General features: G+C 44.5%; 1 protein-coding gene across 10 annotated transcripts in view; it reads right to left on the bottom strand.

Annotated features, from left to right (window-relative positions):
* Positions 1 to 26,179, bottom strand: part of mapkap1 (MAPK associated protein 1) — a 305,427-nt gene that overhangs the window by 10,227 nt on the left and 269,021 nt on the right. For all 10 annotated transcript variants that reach the window (XM_068012486.1, XM_068012482.1, XM_068012484.1 and 7 more), the window contains one exon: positions 20,589 to 20,686. In XM_068012486.1, the coding sequence (XP_067868587.1) occupies positions 20,589 to 20,686 (98 nt within the window). The remainder of the gene's footprint in view (positions 1 to 20,588; positions 20,687 to 26,179) is intronic.

The following is a 26,179-nucleotide window of genomic DNA, read 5'->3' as shown; positions in this document are numbered from 1 at the left end:
AATTAGAGAACAGGCCATCCTAGACTGGGTATTGTGTAATGAGAGAGGAATAATTGACAATCTAGTGGTGCGAGACCCCTTGGGGATGAGCGACCATATGATAGAATTCTTCATCAAGATGGAAAGTGATGTAGTTGATTCTGAGACTAGGGTCCTGAATCTTAGTAAAGGAAACTACGAAGGTATGAGGCGCGAGTTGGCTATGACGGATTTGGAAACGTTACTTAAAGTGATGACGGTGGATAGGCAATGGCAAACATTTAAAGAGCGCATGGACGAACTGCAACAATAGTTTATCCCTGTCTGGCGCAAAAGTAAAACGAGGAAGGTAGCCAAACCATGGCTTACAAGGGAAATTAGAGATAGCATTAGATCCAAGGAAGAGGCATATAAATCTGCCAAAAGAAACAACAGACCTGAGGATTAGGAGCAGTTTAGAATTCAGCAAAGGAGGACCAAGGGATTGATTATGAAGGGGAAAATAGAGTACAAAAGCAAGCTTGCGGGGATCAAAACTGACTGTAAAACTTTCTATAGGTATGTGAAGAGAAAAAGATTGGTGAAGACAAATGTAGGTCCCTTACAATCAGAAACAGAGGAATTTATTATGGGGAATAAAGAAATGGCTGACCAACTAAATGCATACTTTGGTTCTGTCTTCACAAAGGAGGACACAAATTTCATATCAGAAATGTTGGGGAACACAGGGCTTAGTGAGAGAGAGGAACTGAAGGAAATCAGTATTAATAGAGAAAAGGTGTTGGGGAAATTGAAGGCCGATAAATCCCCAGGGCCTGATGGAATGCATGCCAGAGTACTTAAGGAAGTGGCCCTAGAAATAGTGGATGCATTGGTGGTCATCATTGCATGACAAATCTACTAGAATTCTTCAAGGATGTAACTGGAAGAGTTGATGAGGGTGAGCCAGTGGATGTGGTTTATTTGGACTTTCAGAAGGCTTTCGACTAAGTCCCACATAAGAGATTTGTGTGTAAAATTAAAGCGCATGGGATTGGGGGTAGTGTATTGCAATGGATAGAAAATTAGTTGGCAGACAAGAAACAAAGAGTAGGGATAAATGGGTCTTTTTCCGAATGGCAGGCAGTGACTAGAAGGGTACCGCAGGGTTCGGTGCTAGGACCCCAGCTATTCACAATATATATTAATGATTTAGATGAGGGAACTAAATGTAACAACTCCACATTTGCAGATGACACTAAACTGGGTGGGAGGGTGAGTTGTGAGGAGGATGCAGGGAGGCTTCAGGGTGATTTGGACAAGGTGAGTGAGTGGGCAAATGCATGGCAGATGCAGTATAATGTGGATAAATGTGAGGTTATCCACTTTGGTAGCAAAAACAGGAAGGCAGATTATCTGAATGGCTATAAACAGAGAGGGGAATATGCAGCAAGACCTGGGGGTTCTCGGACACCAGTCGCTGAAGGTAAGCATGCAGGTCCAACAGGTGGTAAAAAAGGCAAATGGTATGTTGGCCTTCATAGCGAGAGGATTCGAGTACAGGAGCAGGGATGTCTTGCTGCAATTATACAGGGCCTTGGTGAGGCCACACCTGGAATATTGTGTGCAGTTTTGGTCTCCTTATCTGAGGAAGGATGTTCTTGCTATAGAGGGAGTGTAGTGAAGGTTTACCAGACTGATTCCTGGGATGGTGGGACTGACGTATGAGGAGAGATTGAGTCGGTTATGATTATATTCGCTGGAGTTCAGAAGAGTGAGGGGGGATCTCATAGAAACCTATAAAATTCTAACAGGACTTGACCGGGTAGATGCAGGAAGGATGTTCCCGATGGTGGGGGAGTCCAGAACCAGGGGTCATAGTCTCAGGATACGGGGTAAACCAGTCAGGCCTGAGATAAGGAGAAATTTCTTCACCCAGAGTGGTGAGCCTGTGGAATTGGCTACCACAGAAAGCAGTTGAGGCCAAAACATTGTATGTTTTCAAGAAGGAATTAGATATAGTTTTTGGGTCTAAAGGGATCAAAGGGTATGGGGCGAAAGCAGGAACAGGTTACTGAGTTGGATGATCAGCCATGATCACGATGAATGGCGGAGCAGGCTCGAAGGACTGAATAGCCTACTCCTACACCTATTTTCTATGTTTCTAAAGGACGATAGCAATAGTGATAGGGGATTCTATAGTTAGGGGAACAGATAGGCGTTTGTGATCGCAGACATGATTCCAGGATGGTATGTTGTCTCCCTGGTGCCAGGGTCATGGATATCACTGAGCGGCTACAGGGAATTCTGGAGGGCGAGGGTGCACAGCCAGAAGTCATGTTCCACATTGGTACCAGCGATATAGGAAGAAAGAGGGATGAGGTCCTGCAGGCTGAGTTTAGGGAGTTAGGAACAAGATTAGCAAGCATGACCTCAAAGATAGTAATCTCCAGATTACTCTGAAGGCCACGTGCTAATGAGTATAGAAATAGAAAAACATACCATATGAATGCGTGGCTGGAGAGATGGTGCAGGAGGGATGGCTTCAGATTTCTGGGACATTGGGACTGGTTTTAGGGAAGGTGGGACCTCTACAAGTCAGACCTGAACAGGACTGGGACAAATATCCTTGCAGGAAGGAACTGCATTCAAGAGAACTTTTTTAGCCAGCACATAACAAGCCCAACGAGAGGGGGCGCAGTTCTAGATTTAGTCTTCGGTAATGAAGCCAGGCAAGTGGAGGAAGTAACAGTGGATGACCATTTTGGAGCTTGTGTCCATAATACACCAAGTTTTAGCATAAGCATGGAAAAGGACAAAGATAAAACAGGAGTAAGAGTTCTAAATTGGGGGATGGCGAATTTTAAGAAGCTGAGAGGTGACCTGGCGAAAGTGGACTGGATACAATTACTTGAAGGAAAATCAGTGGCAAACCAGTGTGAAGCATTCAAAAGTGAGATTCTACTGGCGCAGTGCAGGCATGTCCCCACAAAGAGCCCGCTGATTATCTAGAAGCTTACAGGGTAATTTAAAGCAGAAAAAGCAAGCTTATGACGATCACAAAAATCTTAATACTTTAGAAAGCCTAGGGGAGTATAGAAAGTGCAGGGGTGAAGTAAAAAAGGAAATTAGAAAAGTAAAGAGAGGACATGAAAAATTGGCAGGTAAAATCAAGGAACCCAAAGATGTTTTATCAGTATATTAAAAGCAAGGGGATAACTAAGGAAAGGGTAGGGTCTATCAGAGATGTACAAGGAAATTTATGCGTGGATGCAGAAGATGTGGGCAGGGTTCTTAATGTGTTTTTCGTCTCTGTCTCCACAAAGGAGGGTTGATGTAGACATTGTAGTTAAAGAGAAGGAGTGTGAAATATTAGATACGATAAGCATAATGAGAGATGAAGCACTAGACATCCTTGAAAATGGATAAATCGCCAGGGCCGGATGGATTGCATCCCAGGTTGTTAAAGGAAGCCAGGGAGGAAATAGCGGATGCGCTGAGGATCATCTTCAAATCCTCACTAGATACAGCAGAGATACCTGATGACTGGAGATCTGTGAACGTTGTACCATTGTTTAAAAAAGGTGCGAGGGATAGGCCAAATAATTATAGGCTGGTCAGTCTGACCTCAGTGGTGGGTAAATTGTTAGAATCTATTCTGAGGGACAGGATGAACTGCCACTTAGAAAGGCACGGATTAATCAGGGATAGTCAACATGGATTTGTTAAGAGAAGGTCGTGTCTTACGAACTTGATTGAGTTTTTTGAGGAAGTAACAAGAAGGATTGATGAGGGAAGTGCAGTGGACGTGGTCTACATGGATTTTAGTAAGGCCTTTGACAAGGTCCCACAAGGAAGACTGGTCAGTAAAATGAAAGCCCATGGGATACAGGGGAATGTGCAGGTTGGATCCAGAATTGGCTCAGGGCTAGGAAACAAAGGGTAGTAGTCGACGGATGTTTTTGTGAATGGAAAGTGGTTTCCAGTGGCGTTCCACAGGGCTCAGTGTTGGGTCCCTTGCTGTTTGTGGTATATATTAATGATTTGGACTTAAATGTGGGAGGCATCATTGGGAAATTTGTTGATGCACAAAAATTGGCCGTATAGTTGATAGTGAAGAGGATAGCCATTGACGCCAGAAAGGTATCAATGGTTTGGTTGAGTGGGCAGAAAAGTGGAAAATGGAATTCAATCCAGATAAGTGTGAGGTAATGCATTTGGGAAGGGCAAATAAAGCGAGGGAATACACAATAAATGGGAGGACATTGAGAGGGGTAGAAGAAGTGAGAGACCTTGGAGTGCATGTCCACAGGTCCCTAAAGGTGGCAGGACAGGTAGATAGAGTGGTGAAGAAGGCATATGGAATGCTTTCCTTTATTGGCCGAGGTATAGAATTCAAAAGCAGGGATGTAATGCTGGAATTGTATAAAACACTGGTTAGGCCACAGTTGAAATATTGCATACAGTTCTGGTCACCACATTACAGAAAGGACATAATTGCTCTGGAGAGAGTACAGAGGAGATTTACAAGAATGTTGCCAAGGCTCGCAAATTACAGCTATGAGGAAAGATTGGATAGGCTAGGGTTGTGTTCCTTAGAACAAAGGAGGCGGAGGGGTGACTTAATAGAGGTGTACAAAATTATTAGGGGCCTAGATAGAAAGGAAGGACCTGTTTCCCCAAGCGGAGAGGTCAATTACCAGGGGGCACAGATTTAAGGTGATTGGGAGAAGGATTAGAGGGAACATGAGCGAAACATTTTCACCCAGAGGGTGGTGGGTGTCTGGAATTCACTGCCAGGAACGGTGGTGGAGGCAGAAACCCTCAATTCTTTTAAAAGGTACCTTAAGTGCTGTAGCCTGCAAGGCTATGGTCCAGGTGCTGGAAAGTGGGATTAGATTGGGCGGCCAGTTTTTTCAGCCGGCGTGAACACGACGGGCTGAATGGCCTCCTTCTGTGCCATAATTTTTCTATGGTTTCTATGGTTCTATCATGCTGGCTTTAATCGGTCAGCATTATTAAACCTAGTATGAGTGGGATGTGCACCTACTGTGTAGTACACTTGGAATATGAAGAGTAATTTAACTTAATTGCTTTCTCCCCAAACTAATTGGTCAATTCATAGTTTTAGTTCACTGGAGTATAAGATTGATCACTGTATTATACTTGGATTGGAATTTGAGGATTAGCATAAAGTCCCAAGTAACCTTAATGTCTAGGTTGCCATTTTCTGAATGACTGTATTGGCATAAAAATGACTAACAGTCTGAATACAAGCCTAGTATTTAAACAAGGCAATGTGTTAAAACCAACATCATAATGAAAGAAAACATGACCCTTTTGAAATGGTGCAATATTAGGTTGGTATCATGTTCTAATTCTTTGCTGGATTAATGTACTGGGCTATGGTGTGGCAGTATGAAAACTGGTGACTGAAATTCCTTACAGTGACAATTGCATCTCAGCAGGCTGCTTAGAGGTGGTGCTAGTACGAGGTGTCTCTCTACAAGGATGGTGTGAAATTTTCAGAAAAAGTACCCTGTACCGTGCATCTCTTAGTGAGCAGGGTGAGTGGAGTCCGAAAGCATGACCCCGAGCTTCCGGTTGCTTGCTATTTCAACACCCCCCCTGCTCTCATGCCCACATCTCTGTCCTGGGATTGCTGCAGTGTTCCAGTGAACATCAACGCAGGCTCGAGGAACAGCACCTCATTTAACATCGGGTCCTGGGGATTTATCAGCTTTCAGTCCCTTAAATTTCTCTCATACTTTTTCTCTGCTGAGATGAATTACTTTGAGTTTCTCACTCTTATTCGCCCCCTTGGTTACCCTCTATTGCTGGCATGTAATTTGTGTCTTCGAATACAGACACAAAATATTTATTCAATATGTCTGCCATTTCCTCGTGATAATTTCTCCTGGCTCCACTTCTAAGGGATCAATGTTTATTTTAGCTACTCTCCTTTTTATATACTTGTAAAAGCTCTTATAGTCTCTTTTTATGTTCCTGGTTAGTTTATTCTCATACATGGTAGCAATGAATGCTGTAATCACAATGTATTGCTTCATAGACCAGTAGGATATAGATCAACATCATTCCCACTCATGGAGTTCCCAATTGGATTAACACCTTTGAGCAGTGACACGAAGCAGAGATGTGTATTTTCCCCTCACGAGAAGAGAAAATAAATGTCACCATAGGCATTTTCTTCTGCCTGTTTGTGACCTGTTTGAGTGAGATATTGATGGGAGGTCAGTAATCAGATCACCACTCAACATCTTGTTCAGGGCTGGTGCCTTGCAAGGGCATCCAAGAAAGGAAAGCAAAAACAGATTAAAAAGAGCAAGTTTCACCCTCACAGCAAGGCAATTGAATTCTTGTAATAAGATCAGCAAGGACACTTTTTAGGAAGCTTGGTTTATTATAGTGCTGCACATAGAGCAGCAAGACAAGATTGTGTACTTTCAATTCCTTACACAGTGATTAACCGAGCTCAGTAGGACTGTCTTGGGAGATGCTGAGCTTAGCCAATGTGAGTCCCATGGAAGGAAACAAAAAAAAGAGAAACAGGGTGTCAACCTCTGCAATAGTAATACAAACCAGTTAAGCAGTAGCACTGTTACAGGCCTGAGAATGAAAAACACATTTTAAAAATAAACAAAATTGCACATTCTTTGGTGGGGGGGGGGGGGGGGGGGACACCCCACAAATGTACAAATATATATTGGGTACAATGAGGTGAGTGCAACAAAAAGTAATAAGATATGGACCAATACAGTGAATTACTCATCTCAGATAGGTTTTCAAGAGGTGTTGAATGTAGGCCAGGTATGTTTCTTCAGGAATAGTGGGAAATAGCAAGAACAGGGCTGAGAGTGGCCAAAGACCAAAAGGCCTGAAAATTAGTGGCCGAAGACAGAAAAAGTCTGAAAAATGTTTTTGACAAGGAATTATAGCACTGTTAATGATCTGTAATGAATGCAAATGATTTAAATGTGTGGAAACGTTAGTGTTCCCTTTATTTATCTGATTACCAATACGGTAGACCATTGCAATTGCTTCCCGACCTGCTGAGTATTCCCAGCACTTTGCTTTATTTCAGATTTCCAGCATCTGCAGTATCTTGCTTTTATTATTATGACCATTGCATTTGTATAAAATCACCAAAGTGACCTCAGCATTCCAACATTTCATCATTAGTATATCATGTAATTATGAAGGATGAAGTAATTTTTAATACCAGAACATGACCGTGAAAACTGATTCGTAAATTTGAGCTCAGTTGTTCATTGTCACCATCGCCTTAGTGGGGCCATTGGCATCGTCTTGCTTCTTCTCTGGCTTTCTTCGAGCCTCCCTTAGTCCAGGTCTCAATGTCATCCACCCATTCGATTTTTCCTCTTCCTCTTGTTTTTTTCCCACTCAATTTCTCCTTCAATTTTTGTCAAGACAAAGCTGTCGGGTCTTAGTTTCCGATGTCCGTACTTAGCTATCTTTCTCCATCTAACTGTAGTTAGGAATCCTTTTGATTCCTGAACTTCTACTTTTGACCTAACCCACTCATTTGTCTTTCTGTCCATCCAGCTGATTGAGTGTCTTCCGCCATACCCACATTTCATAAGCTGTTATCCTCCTCTCATCCTCTTTCTTCAGAGTCCAACTCTCACATCTCTGGAATGCAACACTCTACACTAGTGACTGTACTAGATGTTTTTTCAACTTCATGCTGATGCTTTTGGACTTCCAGGCGCTACTTAAGTCACTGGTCACACATCTTGCCGTGGCTAATCTAACCTGGATTTAATTTTTGGATGTAACTTTGGTATTTATCAAGCCAAGGTACTTGAATTTGTCCACTGCCTCTATCTCGAAATCTTGACTTTGCCTACCATTTAGAGCCATAACGTTGGTCTTTCCCTCATTTATGTTCAGTCCAAAAGACTCACTGTGTCTTTTGACTAGCCCTGCCATAGTTTCTAGCTATTCCTTTGTTCTGGCTATGAGTGTGGGGCCATCTGCATACCTGAGATTCCATATGCTATGACCTCCTATGATACAGCCACATCTCTGTTAAGTCTCTTCCTGCACCATCCTCATTATCCTCTCTCCCACACCATTCAACAGCATGGTTGACAGAAGACACCCCTGCCTGACTCCCTTCTCAAACTCGAATTGGTTTGTATGCTTATCACCAACTCTGATGACTTGTGAAGCATTTCTGTATAGCTCTTCTATTTGTCACACAAGATGTTTGGATACACCAAAGTCTATAAGCATCTTCCATAGAGCATCGACAGTGTCACAAGCTTTTGGCATAATCTATGAACATGAACCAAAGCTGGGGGCTTCCTGCTTGCGTTCACATTTCGCCATGAGATTTCTGAACATAACATCAGTTGTACCGTTCCCTGGAATGAAGCCAAACTGTTCCTCTGTCACTTCTTTTCACACAGTGGGGTGACTTGAGTAGTACTTTAGATTCACGACTGATGAGACTTAGCATACAATGTTTTGGACAGTCCTGTGTGTCTGCTATCTTGGATATTGTGATCATCTCATATAGTCCAATGGCAAGCCCATTCACCTGTTGTCCATATATTATGAATAATTTCTTTCATTGCATCTACTACTGTCTCACCTCCCGCTTTTAGTGCTTCTGCTGGTATCCGATATCGTCCTTCTGCCTTTCCACTCGATGTTCTTTATACTGTTACGACCAAGGTGGGAGTAATGCACTGTTAATTTAGTCCCACTACTCGATAGGTCATAGCACATTAAATAAAGTTTCCCACCTACCGAAGACTAGCCAAATTAAACACTGTATTTTTCCCCCAGAATAAAGCACACCAAACCAAATTCTTTAAACAATAACATTAACTATTTATCAGAAAAGAAATAATAGGTCTTAACAACTAACATGATAAATCAATACATAAAAAAAACTTTATTCCCTTAATCCTTATGCACACGCATACATTCAAAAAGAAAATGTTAATCAGCTTCAAAAGGGAGTTTTGGATTTTAACTTTTCTTCGGAATAGAAGGAATAATAAAAAAATAATTGAGGTTCACGTTCTGGTAGGATGTTTTCAGTATGGTGAGGTATCCCAGAGTCAAATAGTCGGGTGCCACTCAAAGACCTTCCAGGCGAGGCTGATGAACAGTCTATGATGGGTAGGTGTTCATGGAAATTTAACTACAGCAGGCATCACATAGGTCTTCCATCAGGGGTGTAGCAACAGGTCTGCTTGGGTTTTGAAGCAGCAGTCTAGCAGTAGAAGAATTCTTCAGATTTCAGGATTTTCTTGGAACACAGGAGGCAGCAGGAATCTCACTGGATGCAGAGATTCTTCAGAGACCGGAGGCAACAGGAATCTGCTACCTTTCAAATGTAGGATTCCTTTTCAAGAGATGCAAGTCTCCTTAACAGAGAGAGGTAATACCTTTCTGGGTCTTGTCTCTCTGGCTCCAAGCAGATCAAGCAAACATTTCAAATGCCTGCTCTTTGTCCAATTCATAGGCTTTTAAAGGATCCAAAGTGAATAAAGCACCTTCCTGAACATGCTCACATGTCCAGACACAGTGTCTCCCCTTGTCACTCAAGCTGCTCTGAAGATAGGCCAAACCCCTATTATTTCCTTGAAACTGCTAACCTTCCTGTCCTTTTACAAGTTTAACTTCTTTTTAAAATATCCATAAAGTTCAACTCTTTGTTTTGAATTTCCTTTCAAAATATTGCTGGACTTCCAATTATTTTTGCAGGTGTCCTTCACTGAGCAACATCCTTTTTTCATTTTTTTTTTTAAACACATAGAAGTCCAAGATTTTAGTACAAAAATAAAACCTTTTGTGACAATACCTTTTCTTATCTCATCTTTTAGTACCTCAGTTTCCAGCTGTTGTTCTTTTAGCTTCCAATCTTTGTTGTTTATCTTTTCTGGTTCTTCTTCCAACGGTTTCCTGCAGTAATTTTCCCATCTCAGCCTGATATTGTCCTGATCATATAACAAGTCTCTGTTTTCGTCCTTGATACTTATTCCTGGCTTTACATATTTCTTTCCAGCTATGACCTTGACTAGTGAATATACTTTCTTGGTGTTACCATCCTTGAAAGCTTCCTCTGCTTCTTCAGCTCTTTTGCTCAGCCTGTTGTTTTTGGAATTTTACAGGTTTTCTTCACATCAGCAGACAATTTGAGGTATTCTCTGCTTTGTACACAAATCTGTGCTAAAGTTTTACAAACACTGCTAATTGACTGATTAGGTTTTCCCTTTAGCTGATGAATGCAGAGTTGTAACATGAGCCTTTCTAGCTTTCTTAGCAGGAACCATCATAACTGCTTTGGCAGAGTGTTTTGTGGCCAGTTGCTGGTGTGTGACTTCTATCTTTATCCTCTGTTCCTCTTTTTCTTTTCTGCCCTGATGTTTCTCCTCAGCATAGATCCTGTGGACCTCTTGCACATATTTCACCAGCTTGGCACTGACAGGATCACTAGTCTTGCGTCTTCTTGCAAAGCACTCCAAACTTGACTTATCCTCTGCTCTCAGTGCATATTTCACAGTTTGGATGGCACTGTATGTGCAAACATTCATCCGAGTAGACCCTGAGTCAATGATATTACCCATGATGCTGAAGAACCTACAACCATAGGTCTATGGAAGCAGCTCAACAAAGCAAATACAAGTCTTCAGAAAGTGTTGTACTTGCCCCCCTTGTGTATTTCATTCCACCATAAGTCTAACCTTCCTTCCTCTATGTACAGGGCTAACTGTTTGTATGAAATTGTCTGACCTCCAGCTCTGAAGTTCTCCCTCAGCATCCCCATCCAACTCCCCACAAATATACACACACTGCATCGCATCCAACCTCCCGCCACACAAACACACAGTATCCCATCCAACTGCCCCATTCCACACACACTGTACCCCATCCAACTCCCCACAAATATACACACACTGCATCGCATCCAACCTCCCGCCACACAAACACACAGTATCCCATCCAACTGCCCCATTCCACACACACTGTACCCCATCCAACTCCCCACAAATATACACACACTGCATCGCATCCAACCTCCTGCCACACAAACACACAGTATCCCATCCAACTGCCCCATTCCACACACACTGTACCCCATCCAACTGCCCCATTCCACACACACTGTACCCCATCCAACTGCCCCATTCCACACACACTGTACCCCATCCAACTGCCCCATTCCACACACACTGTACCCCATCCAACTGTCCCCCCACACACACACTGTACCCCATCCAACTGCCCCATTCCACACACACTGTACCCCATCCAACTGCCCCATTCCACACACACTGTACCCCATCCAACTGCCCCCCCCACACACACTGTACCCCATCCAACTGCCCCATTCCACACACACTGTACCCCATCCAACTGCCCCATTCCACACACACTGTACCCCATCCAACTGCCCCATTCCACACACACTGTACCCCATCCAACTGCCCCATTCCACACACACTGTACCCCATCCAACTGCCCCCCCCACACACACTGTACCCCATCCAACTGCCCCCCCACACACACTGTACCCCATTCAACTGCCCCCCCCACACACACTGTACCCCATTCAACTGCCCCATTCCACACACACTGTACCCCATCCAACTCCCCACAAATATACACACACTGCATCGCATCCAACCTCCCGCCACACAAACACACAGTATCCCATCCAACTGCCCCATTCCACACACACTGTACCCCATCCAACTCCCCACAAATATACACACACTGCATCGCATCCAACCTCCCGCCACACAAACACACAGTATCCCATCCAACTGCCCCATTCCACACACACTGTACCCCATCCAACTCCCCACAAATATACACACACTGCATCGCATCCAACCTCCCGCCACACAAACACACAGTATCCCATCCAACTGCCCCATTCCACACACACTGTACCCCATCCAACTGCCTCATTCCACACACACTGTACCCCATCCAACTGCCCCATTCCACACACACTGTACCCCATCCAACTGCCCCATTCCACACACACTGTACCCCATCCAACTGCCCCATTCCACACACACTGTACCCCATCCAACTCCCCACAAATATACACACACTGCATCGCATCCAACCTCCCGCCACACAAACACACAGTATCCCATCCAACTGCCCCATTCCACACACACTGTACCCCATCCAACTGCCTCATTCCACACACACTGTACCCCATCCAACTGCCCCATTCCACACACACTGTACCCCATCCAACTGCCCCATTCCACACACACTGTACCCCATCCAACTGCCCCATTCCACACACACTGTACCCCATCCAACTGCCCCATTCCACACACACTGTACCCCATCCAACTGTCCCCCCACACACACACTGTACCCCATCCAACTGCCCCATTCCACACACACTGTACCCCATCCAACTGCCCCCCCCACACACACTGTACCCCATCCAACTGCCCCATTCCACACACACTGTACCCCATCCAACTGCCCCATTCCACACACACTGTACCCCATCCAACTGCCCCCCCCACACACACTGTACCCCATCCAACTGCCCCCCCCACACACACTGTACCCCATTCAACTGCCCCATTCCACACACACTGTACCCCATCCAACTGCCCCATTCCACACACACTGTACCCCATCCAACTGCCCCCCCCCACACACACTGTACCCCATTCAACTGCCCCATTCCACACACACTGTACCCCATCCAACTGCCCCCCCCACACACTGTACCCCATCCAACTGTCCCATTCCACACACACTGTACCCCATCCAACTGTCCCATTCCACACACACTGTACCCCATCCAACTGTCCCATTCCACACACACTGTACCCCATCCAACTGGCCCATTCCACACACACTGTACCCCATCCAACTGCCCCATTCCACACACACTGTACCCCATCCAACTGCCCCATTCCACACACACTGTACCCCATCCAACTGCCCCATTCCACACACACTGTACCCCATCCAACTGCCCCATTCCACACACACTGTACCCCATCCAACTGCCCCCCCCACACACACTGTACCCCATCCAACTGCCCCATTCCACACACACTGTACCCCATCCAACCGCCCCCCCCCCACACACTGTACCCCATCCAACTGCCCCCCCCACACACACTGTACCCCATCCAACTGCCCCATTCCACACACACTGTACCCCATCCAACTGCCCCCCCCACACACACTGTACCCCATCCAACTGCCCCATTCCACACACACTGTACCCCATCCAACTGCCCCATTCCACACACACTGTACCCCATCCAACTGCCCCCCCCACACACTGTACCCCATCCAACTGCCCCATTCCACACACACTGTACCCCATCCAACTGCCCCATTCCACACACACTGTACCCCATCCAACTGCCCCATTCCACACACACTGTACCCCATCCAACTGCCCCATTCCACACACACTGTACCCCATCCAACTGTCCCCCCACACACACACTGTACCCCATCCAACTGCCCCATTCCACACACACTGTACCCCATCCAACTGCCCCATTCCACACACACTGTACCCCATCCAACTGCCCCCCCCACACACACTGTACCCCATCCAACTGCCCCCCCACACACACTGTACCCCATTCAACTGCCCCCCCCACACACACTGTACCCCATTCAACTGCCCCATTCCACACACACTGTACCCCATCCAACTCCCCACAAATATACACACACTGCATCGCATCCAACCTCCCGCCACACAAACACACAGTATCCCATCCAAGTGCCCCATTCCACACACACTGTACCCCATCCAACTCCCCACAAATATACACACACTGCATCGCATCCAACCTCCCGCCACACAAACACACAGTATCCCATCCAACTGCCCCATTCCACACACACTGTACCCCATCCAACTCCCCACAAATATACACACACTGCATCGCATCCAACCTCCCGCCACACAAACACACAGTATCCCATCCAACTGCCCCATTCCACACACACTGTACCCCATCCAACTGCCTCATTCCACACACACTGTACCCCATCCAACTGCCCCATTCCACACACACTGTACCCCATCCAACTGCCCCATTCCACACACACTGTACCCCATCCAACTGCCCCATTCCACACACACTGTACCCCATCCAACTGCCCCATTCCACACACACTGTACCCCATCCAACTGTCCCCCCACACACACACTGTACCCCATCCAACTGCCCCATTCCACACACACTGTACCCCATCCAACTGCCCCCCCCACACACACTGTACCCCATCCAACTGCCCCATTCCACACACACTGTACCCCATCCAACTGCCCCATTCCACACACACTGTACCCCATCCAACTGCCCCATTCCACACACACTGTACCCCATCCAACTGCCCCCCCCACACACACTGTACCCCATCCAACTGCCCCCCCCACACACACTGTACCCCATTCAACTGCCCCATTCCACACACACTGTACCCCATCCAACTGCCCCATTCCACACACACTGTACCCCATCCAACTGCCCCCCCCACACACACTGTACCCCATTCAACTGCCCCATTCCACACACACTGTACCCCATCCAACTGCCCCCCCCACACACTGTACCCCATCCAACTGTCCCATTCCACACACACTGTACCCCATCCAACTGTCCCATTCCACACACACTGTACCCCATCCAACTGGCCCATTCCACACACACTGTACCCCATCCAACTGCCCCATTCCACACACACTGTACCCCATCCAACTGCCCCATTCCACACACACTGTACCCCATCCAACTGCCCCATTCCACACACACTGTACCCCATCCAACTGCCCCCCCCACACACACTGTACCCCATCCAACTGCCCCATTCCACACACACTGTACCCCATCCAACCGCCCCCCCCACACACACTGTACCCCATCCAACTGCCCCATTCCACACACACTGTACCCCATCCAACTGCCCCCCCCACACACACTGTACCCCATCCAACTGCCCCATTCCACACACACTGTACCCCATCCAACTGCCCCATTCCACACACACTGTACCCCATCCAACTGCCCCCCCCACACACTGTACCCCATCCAACTGTCCCATTCCACACACACTGTACCCCATCCAACTGTCCCATTCCACACACACTGTACCCCATCCAACTGCCCCATTCCACACACTGTACCCCATCCAACTGCCCCCCCCACACACACTGTACCCCATCCAACTGCCCCATTCCACACACACTGTACCCCATCCAACTGCCCCATTCCACACACACTGTACCCCATCCAACTGCCCCCCCCCACACACACTGTACCCCATCCAACTGCCCCCTCCCCCACACACACACTGTACCCCATCCAACTGCCCCATTCCACACACACTGTACCCCATCCAACTGCCCCCCCACACACACTGTACCCCATCCAACTGCCCCATTCCACACACACTGTACCCCATCCAACTCCCCACAAATATACACACACTGCATCGCATCCAACCTCCTGCCACACAAACACACAGTATCCCATCCAACTGCCCCATTCCACACACACTGTACCCCATCCAACTGCCCCCCCCCACACACACTGTACCCCATCCAACTGCCCCCTCCCCCACACACACACTGTACCCCATCCAACTGCCCCATTCCACACACACTGTACCCCATCCAACCGTCCCCTCCCCCACACACACACTGTACCCCATCCAACTGCCCCATTCCACACACACTGTACCCCATCCAACTGCCCCCCCACACACACTGTACCCCATCCAACTGCCCCATTCCACACACACTGTACCCCATCCAACTGCCCCCTCCCCCACACACACACTGTACCCCATCCAACTGCCCCTCCCCCACACACACACACTGTACCCCATCCAACTCCCCCACCCTTTCTCTCACACAGTTGGAGAGGGAGAAGCCAATAGCGGATTTCTGAAATCCCAATGTTGGAAATCCGCCATTTGGTGGAAATTTCTTGTTCCTGAGCAATAACTACTTTGAACTGTGGTCTGCAGTGTGAAGAGGATACCAAATGGGAAGAGAAAGAAAGCACAAAGAATCCTTTTTGTTCTGATGGGCAGACTGTCTCTGGTCATCACTCTACAGTTCCGCTTTTTGTAGCTAAAACTTTTATTGCCGAAAGTCACCAAGTGATCCATATGTGAGCACCTTTAATTGCAGAAAAGATTTCTAACAACCTCTAAATTCCAAATGGATCAGTCCCAACCTGGCCAAAATCACTTTTGCATCATTTCCCTCTCCTGAGCTAGTCAGCAAACTTTATTACTCTCTGGTGCTGTCGGCCCATATGTGTGCCATTTCAGACCCTGGTGCTGTGCCCCTTGGAGACAGTTTTGTAGCTGTCAGTCAAAGGATACCCTGAAAAAAAAACTCAACAACTTAACTAACAAGGTAAGTGACAAAGGAATATTTGAAGCTGGCAAGAATTTGTGCCCATGGATGATGCCCATGGATGATGCCCTTGATCTCGGAATTGAGTTACATAAGTGACATCTCAATATTAAAACTGTCTTGGGGTTGAAGCAGCGAGCCATGCAAACAAAGGCGACCCATGTTGTTCTTGTCTGTGTTGAGTTAGTTTATCTTATTTGGGCAGCAGCAAGAGCATCACAATTGATGTCATTACCCTAGCTTACAAAGGGGAAAAAATTGGCCAGGGTTTCTATTTCTGATTGGTATCCAGTGTCCCATCCTGGAAATGCATGCATTGAATGAGAACAGGCACTTGGTTGCAATACTCCCTGTAGTCAAATAGTTAGCTATTATAGCATGGGAATTACACAGTAACAACGGTGACTAGGATGATGGTGCCCCATGTCTGTGGACCCATACCCCAGCAACTAGTTAATGTCTTCAGGAATGAGGATGCAAAAAAAATCAGCGGAATAAAGGAGAATTTTTTTTTAAAGATACATCCTGCAATTCTTGCCCCAGTTTTGAGAAGGATGTATGTCAAAGGAAGAAAGAGTTTCTATATCCTGTTACGACCGAGGTGGGAGGAGTGCACTGTTTATTCTAGTTCCACTTCTCCACGGTCATAATATATATTTAAATTTTTACCCACTTACCGATATGGTCAATCATAGACTCTGTTTTTATCCCAGAATAAAATATACCAACCAGGTTTCTTTAATAAACAACACAATTATCAGTTTATTATCAAACAAGTCTTAACCAGTAATGAAGTAAAGCACAAACACACAGACTGAAATATCAAAGTTCCCTTTTTACCTTAGCCCCTCACACTCACACACATACACATAAAACAATTAACCAGTAAAATAAGGGATTTGCGTTTTAGAGCTCTATTACAAAAAAAAACTTGGGTTAAATAATTGCTAATTCTTGAAGAAAGAGAAGATATGGAAAGATGTCCTTTGTTTTGGTTTGGCGTCCCAAATTCGTATCCATGGCTATCACTGGGATTGTCCTAGAACAGTTCTTTTCAGATGACATTGAAGATCAGTTTGGGTAGGCTTCTAGGAAATGCAGCAACAGAGATTTCAGACACAGGCCTTACAGGAGGAATGCAGTCACAGTTTCAGTCTGCTTCTTATTCTTGCTTTTCAGCTCCTCGAGAGATGGAAAACTGGCAGTCTTTTTCCAAACTGTTGGAACAGACTGGGTTGGGGTGGTTTGTCCTTCTTGACAGGTTTTCTCCAACTCCTTTTCAAACCACTGTTCATCCCTAACTGCCTTTTGTAACAATTCAAAGTGAAACCAAAAACATTCCAGAGGTCAAGCCTCCTGACCTCTATAAATCTCGACCTGTCACTTCTTCGTAAACAAGTTAAAAACAACCCCTGCTGGGTAATTATCTGCAGGCAGGTGCCTTCCAGTAATTGTTTGTTTTCAAGCTCAGTCCAAAAACTTTCTGGTGACCTCCCTTAAAAAACATACACACAAGGTTCCAGCATCTATGGAACCTTTTCAGTTTTGAAGCACAAATCTTTAAAATTTACCAAAAAAAAGGAAGTACTCGTAACAATCCTTAGTAGGAGAAAAATACTTGAAGAACTGAATGATTCCCTACTGCTGAAAACACTCAGAGGATTGAGGACAGCAACTGTGACTTGAGGCCCATTAACAAAGTGCACTGAAAGCACAACACGAATTGACCCAGGTCTCAAACCCTTTTTGGACTCTGTACAAACTAAACAGCTGTCCAAAACCATAATGGTAGATGCAAACATTTGTTCATAAATCTTGTCCAGCCTGACTGGAAAAGCTTGATTTTGCACAAAAGAGTAATTTATAAAGCTAGAAGCTTTCGCTTAGAAGTTCCCAGTCCAGCCCATGAATTAATTCTCATATATTTCCTTCTTTTCAACCTGAGGCTACATACCTTTTCCTGGATGGTATTCTGATCAATGAACTTGATCTCACTAAAATTTTGTTATTTTGTATGGTTTTGGTTTCAAAGCCATAAATCTATGCTTCAATATAACCCAAGTTAAACCTCAGCTAGCTTCAATATACCTAAATACAAACGACATGTCAATAGATTTATACCAACTTCAGGTCAATGAAACTGCATCACATTATATTATTTACAGAAATCTTTGAGTGTCCCTTGATTACAGCAATTACTATAAATACTTCTTAGTGTAACTGCCTACACTAATATTAATTTTGACCTTTCAGATAATCCTTTAATCCCTGTGTAGCCTATGCATCTCATTTTCACTGAAGGTTATACCTAGCTGTTGTTGAGGCAACTGAATTAAAAACAAACATTAATATGTTCTCTCTTCAAAGAACATATTTAACATTCATTAAAAGTTTGCTACCAAACACTGCAACAGTTCACTTTATGTTAATGTTACCCGCCATACTAGGTATGTGCCATTGTACTTCGTCAAGTTAATATTCATTGAAGAGTTAAAAGCTGAGCTTCCAGCTGCCATGAAAATGCTATGATCATATATGCATTGGTTTAATTCCACAATATTAACAGCTTTTATAAATAGTGTAAAAATGTGACAAGACTTCAGTAAAATGGCTGAATTTCCTTTGCCCCAAAAAATTCTGTCAAGAGCTGACACCATAACCTTACATTATATTTAATCAAACTGACATGCCAACAGTTCTAATTGTTCGCCTAAAACAAAACTCAAAACTGTTTGAGCTTACTAAAGAATTAGATGTATAAAACATGTTCATTATCTCTCATTCACACTCTCTTTCTACAGACCTAGATTTTTTTGCCATTAAATGAAATACCCATCCAACTTAAATGTAATTTGAATTTAATATTACATCTGTTTCAATGTTAATGTTTTTACAACAGAAGATTTTTATTTTGATAAGTTAAAGCGCTTTGGTGAAGCACTATATCATTTACATTTTAATTGTAATTAGGATACTTAACTGAATCGGTAAATTCCTCTAAGTACAAATACAAAATAAGCTGTGTATGTGCCCAAAAATAATCAAAATAGTATAGAAAATGAAATGTGTCTAAAAATCAAAATCATAGTAGTTAATTTGGTCGCAGTAATATTCTTGCTCCATTAACAATGACATGATATTTCACTGTTAGTGAATAAGTTGCTATTTTAAAAAAAAGTCTGAAACATATTTGATCAATTCCCACAAGATCAGTACCACCTGTATGAAAAATACTGATCACCAGGTTAAATAACGCTGCCTTTACATTCAGTTGATGCTGCCAGCTTTCAACACATGGGGTCTCATGCAGTTCAGTGGATACGCTGAAGTCAGCGGCCAGGAACATTTTATAAAACTGGGTCTTCCTAACTGCCAAATGATATTGGGCATCCAGTAAAAGTACTGATCAAACTCAACATGTGCATCCTCACTGCGACATCATCACACTCAAATAAAAAAAAAGAGTAATTCTCAATTGTTATCACTCTGGCTTAGTTTACTTATCTAATTTAGTTTAATTTTAACTTGGGTCAAACCAGGCAGTCTAAAGTGACTGGGCTGCCTACACAGATCTGTTGCTATGGATTTTAATTTTGCTGCTGATGGTTTAACAAAAGGAATGCCATCTTTTTTCCTGTTTTGAGGATTTACCGATGCTCTCATGTTATGTCAGTTCTTTGCCCTAAAGAGTTTAGCATGCATAATTCTTGTTTGCAGCTGCTCTATAGACTGACAGCACTGTTTAATTGTAAATGTGGGAGTGGTGTACTTTGCAAAAGCAGCTCAACACAACTGCCAGCACCAGTGTGTGCAGCATTACAACAAAGGTAAACACACTTAACTTGCTAACACGAAGTGGGCATCTATCGAATAAGAGGACAGTTCAGCTGACTTGAGACAATGCACTGCTTGTGCAAAGATGACTTATGAAAGAATTGCTCTAACTCACTTCCCCTAGTGAGATGTTTGCTATTTCCATAAAATGCAAATTGAAACACTTATGAAAATAAAGTGGAATTACTTTGAAATGCAATGCTGCTGCATACCTCTAGCAAGTTACAAATCATATTTGAGCTTGTTACAGTCAACCTACATTATAATCCCCTGTACAGAATTTATTGCCATGCTGTCATTAGTAACCATTTTTTCTTTGGTGACCAATTTGTGAAATACCTGCTCTGCTACTAACCTTCAGCACAATTTCATTGACTGTGTTGGTGTCTGCTTCAAAGTAGAGATGTTTGTGGTCATGATTGCTTAGATAGGTGAGCTTGAATATTGCATGGCCTGCAAGGCAAACAAAGGACAGGAGTCAAACAGATGAACAGAGTTTTACTACGGATGCAGCTTGACAAAGAAACAGATGGCGATATTAATGTCCCATCAGCAGAACAGAAGGAAATTGCATGATGGCGACAGCCTCCGCATGTCATTTCAACATCATTCAGGCAAAACTCACCACAAAGGCAACAGAACCCTTTTTAATATAATTTGATTCCCCATCCTATCACCACGGACAAAGTGCAAAATCAATCATTTGGTTAGTTAGGTCCTCTGTCAATTCTTTTCAGTTCTTTGAGATTGGGGGGAGGTTGCAAGGCATTGGTGGTGAGAGCAGAAAAGAGAAGAAACCAGTCTGGGCATGGTATGGCTATTACAGGAGAAAAAAAGTATTTAATATTTGTGGTAGATTTATACAGGCATTTACTGCTTCAGACTGATGTAATATGTTAATGATCCTCTATGTGACCTTTCTTAATGCTACAGCTCTAGGAGGTTATGTTAACATGCATTACAGAATAAAAGCTTTTTAATTTTGTCTTTTGATGTTAAGTTAAATTTTCTAATATGTTTAATCTAACACCCACTGCTATTCAGATAGCCTATGATATAATTTAGTGCAATGAAAACATTAAAACAGTGCATCATGGATTTTTAAATTCATCTTATGGAAAAACTATCAAAACATTAAAAATGCAGTATCATAAGAAAAACATTGCAACATTACTATTCTTTCATTCTTTAAGACCATTATAATTTTTTTATGGGTATACACTTTTGAAATTGTAATACCAGCAACATTGCAATATCGGATATAAAATTACTGTAGAGAAAATAACTGCAGAAATAGAAGACAGAAAACTCAAAAGTACTGCAACTCATTTCATGCATTATATAATCTTATGCCACAACACAATGGTGGCAGAGCATGTTGAATGCTGCCTGTCCTGCTGAGTATTTCCAGCATTTTCAGTTTTTATTTCAGATTTACAGCATCCACAGTATTTTGCTTTTGTGCCAGAAGTGGGGTTCTCCTTTGTCTTCAACATTCAAGTAGTTGCACATGGAGCCTCAGGGGCTTTATATCTGTGCTCCCATTAATCTGCATACATTGCAGGTTGCTGATATTATCAGATCTTGGTATTATGATTTAGGATTTATCCATTACTTTGGAAATAGCACTAAGAAGCGGCACAGTGGTGCAGAGGTTAGCACCGCAGCCTCACAGCTCCAGGGACCTGGGTTCAATTCTGGGTACTGCCTGTGCGGAGTTTGCAAGTTCTCCCTGTGACTGCGTGGGTTTTCGCCGGGTGCTCCGGTTTCCTCCCACCGCCAAAGACTTGCAGGTGATAGGTAAATTGGCTGTTGTAAATTACCCCTAGTGCAGGTAGGTGGTAGGGAATATGGGATTACTGTAGGGTTAGTATAAATGGGTGGTTCTTGGTCGGCACAGACTCGGTGGGCCGAAGGGCCTGTTTCAGTGCTGTATCTCTAAATAAGAGTCTTTGACAAACTCTTAGCTGCGCAAAATTGAAACAGAATAAACCAGTGAATAAGAAACACAAGGGCATAAAGGACAGAGTTGCTGAGTATAGATTGGCAGTCCTCAGGGACAGTACGTGGCCCAAAGGGAGTAGTTTAGAAGCACCTACTCTACAAGTTTTCATTTTAGGACTTTCTTGGCACCATAGATAACAGCATAGTGGTACAGTCTATTGCTCGATCAGTATATCAGGCCACTGATTGGCAGAACACCGATTAGCATATTCAATTGCCTAATTGTGGCAGGTCCCTGAGCTTGTCTATTGGGAAACTGCTGAGCAGAACAAGAGAATGAAACCAATCCAGAATGAAGTCACATATTTCCAAACATGGATATTGTGGGGGGGAGGGAAAGGAAGGAAGGCAAGAGGGAAAAAATATCCTGAAACGAATTTATCTCAAATGTATACTGGACTTGTAACTAAGATTAGTAACATTTTAGGAATTTTCCTCCAGCTGCAACAATAACAGACCTGCACCACTGAAATTTAAGGTATAAAAACCACAAAACCTGAACACTCTCCAGGGGATTAGTGTCAACTTGTTTATTAGTTGAGAAAAAGCAAAAATTAGAACATTATGGATCTGTTAAGGAAATATTGCCTTCATTTACTCAAATACTTTTGGAACCAGTTCTTCAATATACAAATCTGCTGACTGTGTGACCCCACAAAGGTCTTTGGTGGGCCTCTGAAAAGCTGCATAGATGTCAAGCTTGAGAACCACTGCCACTATGAGGACCAAAGGCATAGGATGTCTACTGAAGCCCATGGGCTGCAGGTCATCTGTTAGCAGGACAGAGAGACATGTCACCACCCTCTCTACATGCCCAATCGTCTCCAACACTGTTGCTCTGACATCTGATGGCATGTCATGTGGGGCCTGTAGATGCACGGCAACCGTAACGGCGAGCTCCCCTTGGAGGCTGCTGCTCACGACCAGGGGCCTCTATGTGGATCACACCTGCCTGTTGATTTTGCCTCTGGCGCATACGGATCCTCAGGAGCAGAGGATCACGCAATGTAGGATGAGCCATACCTATCTCCATGTGATAAACAAAGTTGAACCCTGCATGTATTTGAAGGTTCCTAACAGCAGGGATTGGTGTTGACGAGTACTTCAGCTGCTTTCATGAATCAACTATGAGGCGTGCCATGGCATTGCCCATCTTGGCCAACACTGAGTGGCACAGCATGATCACATCAAGATCCTACCAGCTGAAGCGATTGCCCCCACCATCCATAGAACCTTAATGCTCCTGCCCTTTCTGGCACCCTCCCACACACAGGGTGACTAGAGTGCCATTGTTCCTTCACAAACGCGAATAAGTGAAGAGCATACGCTGTTTATGGAGAGAAGTTACATAGTACCTCCCTTCATGCCAGCAGAGCTTTCCCTCCAGTAATCCCAGACCCCCTCCCTCCTAGTATGCAGAGTGAGAGCCCTGAATATCCCCCCTCCCTCCTCCCTTCCAGTATGCAGAGTGACCCCTGTAATCCCCCCTCCTCCCTTCCAGTATGCAGAGTGAGACCCCTATAATCCCCTCCCCTCCTCCCTTCTAGTATGCAGAGACCCCAGTATAACCCCCCTCCCTTCCAATATGCAGCGTGGAACCCCTGTAATCTCCCCTCCTTCCTCCCTTTAAGAATGCAGAGTGAGACCCCTGAAAAGGAACTTACCTTCTGCCTTTGAGGACCAGCCACCTTTTCAAATCGTGAACGGGACAGAACGTGACGGCCGCCCGCTCAGTGAAAAATCTGGAGGAGGTGTCCATGGAGAGGCAGCAGACTGCATAATCTGCAGAGGTAAGTACCGTTTAACATATTGTAATCAGGGTGCCGCCGCTCTGCGGCGGGGGGCCGCACTGAAGTCCCCCCACCGCCAGTAATTTTCGGCAGGCACTTCTTGACGTCGCAGGTTGAGGCGGGCCTCTCCCCGCAGACTTTTACCAGCCCCTACGCCGCGAACCGCAGTGTCGAGGGGCCGGTAAAATTCAGCCCAATATCTCCTTTTGTGGCTCAGTGTCATACTTTGTTTTATAATGTTCCTGTAAAGCGCCTTGGGACGTTTTATGTTAAAGGTCCTATATAAATATAGGTTTCAGTTGTTGCTGCATCTCCGGCCCAAAACCTTAAACCTGTGTTCCCTAGTCTTTGTACCATCAGCTAACACAAACAGCTTTTCTTTGTCTACCGTATCTAATCTCCCCTCAATCGCCTTTGCTCCAAGGAGAACAACCCTTGCTTCTACAACCTCACATTGTAGTTAAAATTCCTCATCCCTGGAACCATTCTGGCAAGTCTCCTCTGCACCTTCTCAAGGACCCTCACATCCTTCCTGAGGTGCGGTGACCAGTACTGGACACAATACTCAAGTTGTGGCCAAACCAGAATTTTATAAAGATTCAGCATAACTTCCCTGCTTTTGTACTCAATACTTCTATTTATGAAGCCCAAGATCCCATATGCCTTGCTCACTATATGTCCTGCTACCTTCAAAGATCTATGCATATGAACCCCAAGTCCCTCTGTCCCTGTAGACTCTTTAGAACTGTGCCATTTAGTCTATATTGCCTCTCCCCATCCCTTCTGCCAAAATGCATCACCTCACACCTCTCTGTATTAAGTTCCATCTGCCCTCTTGTCTGCCCATTCTGCTAGCCTATCTATGTCCTGTTCCAGTTGATTGGTAGCATTCCTCACTGTCTGCTACACCTCCAAGTTTGACATCATCCATTTATATACATCAAAAGCTGTGGTCCTAGCACTGAACCTTGGGGAACACCACTGTTGACCCTCCTCCAGTCTGAAAAACAGCCATCTACCATGACATGCCGTTTTCTGTCCATAAGCCAATTTTTTACCCAAGCTGACACTGACCCTCCTATTCCATTAGCCTTAATTTTGTTAACCAGCCTTTTATGTGATACTTTGTCAAATGCTTTCTTAAATTCCATATAGATAACATCCATTGCTTTCCCTTCATCAACCTTTACTGTTACTTCATCAAAAAACTCAATTAGATTAGTCAAGCACAATCTGCCTTTTACAAATCTGTGCTGATTCTCCTTAATTAACTCAAGCCTCTCCAAATGCCTGTTAATTATTTTCACTGATTAGTTTTCACCCAACACTAATGTTAAGCTGACCTGCCTGTAGTTACAGGAATGTGCTTACACCTTTTTTGAATAAGGGTGTCACATTTGCCACTCTACAATCCTCTGCCACCTCCCCAGTATTGAGGGAAGATTGGAAGATTATGGCAAGCCCTTCCAATATCTCCACTGCCATTTCCTTTAACAACCTGGGATGCAAGCCATCTGGACCAAGCAACCTATCCATTCTGAGCATAGCCAGCCATTCCAGTACATCCTGCCCATCAATTTTCACCCCGTCCATTACCTCTATCATCTCTGCTTCTACCAATATTTTGTCACATTCCTCTTCCTCAGTAAACACCAATACAAAGTATTCATCAAGTATTCTGGCCTTGCCCTGTGCATGAAAGCATTTATCACCCTTTTTGTCCCCTATAGGCCTCACCATATTTACATACCAGATGATTTCTGAGTTCCCTTTTATATTCACTGCCATTCTATTCTCTTTTAATTGTCTATCACTATATAATTGCTCTTCATTACACAGGTATCATCAGAAAATTCCGAATAGTAAAATAGCGGCACAGTAGCGCAGTGGTTAGCACCGCAGCCTCACAGCTCCAGCGACCCGAGTTCGATTCTGGGTACTGCCTGTACGGAGTTTGCAAGTTCTCCCTGTGACCGCGTGGGTTTTTGCCGGGTGCTCCAGTTTCCTCCCACAGCCAAAGACTTGCAGGTTGATGGGTAAATTGGCCATTATAAATTGCCCCTAGTATAGGTAGGTGGTAGGGGAATTGAGAGAAGGTGGGGATGTGAGAGGGTAATGGTATTAACGTAGGATTAGTATAAATGGGTGGTTG

The sequence above is a fragment of the Heterodontus francisci genome, chromosome 32 (assembly GCF_036365525.1).
Source record: "Heterodontus francisci isolate sHetFra1 chromosome 32, sHetFra1.hap1, whole genome shotgun sequence".
Lineage (NCBI taxonomy): Eukaryota > Metazoa > Chordata > Chondrichthyes > Heterodontiformes > Heterodontidae > Heterodontus > Heterodontus francisci.
This window is presented reverse-complemented; position numbering and strand designations above follow the sequence as displayed.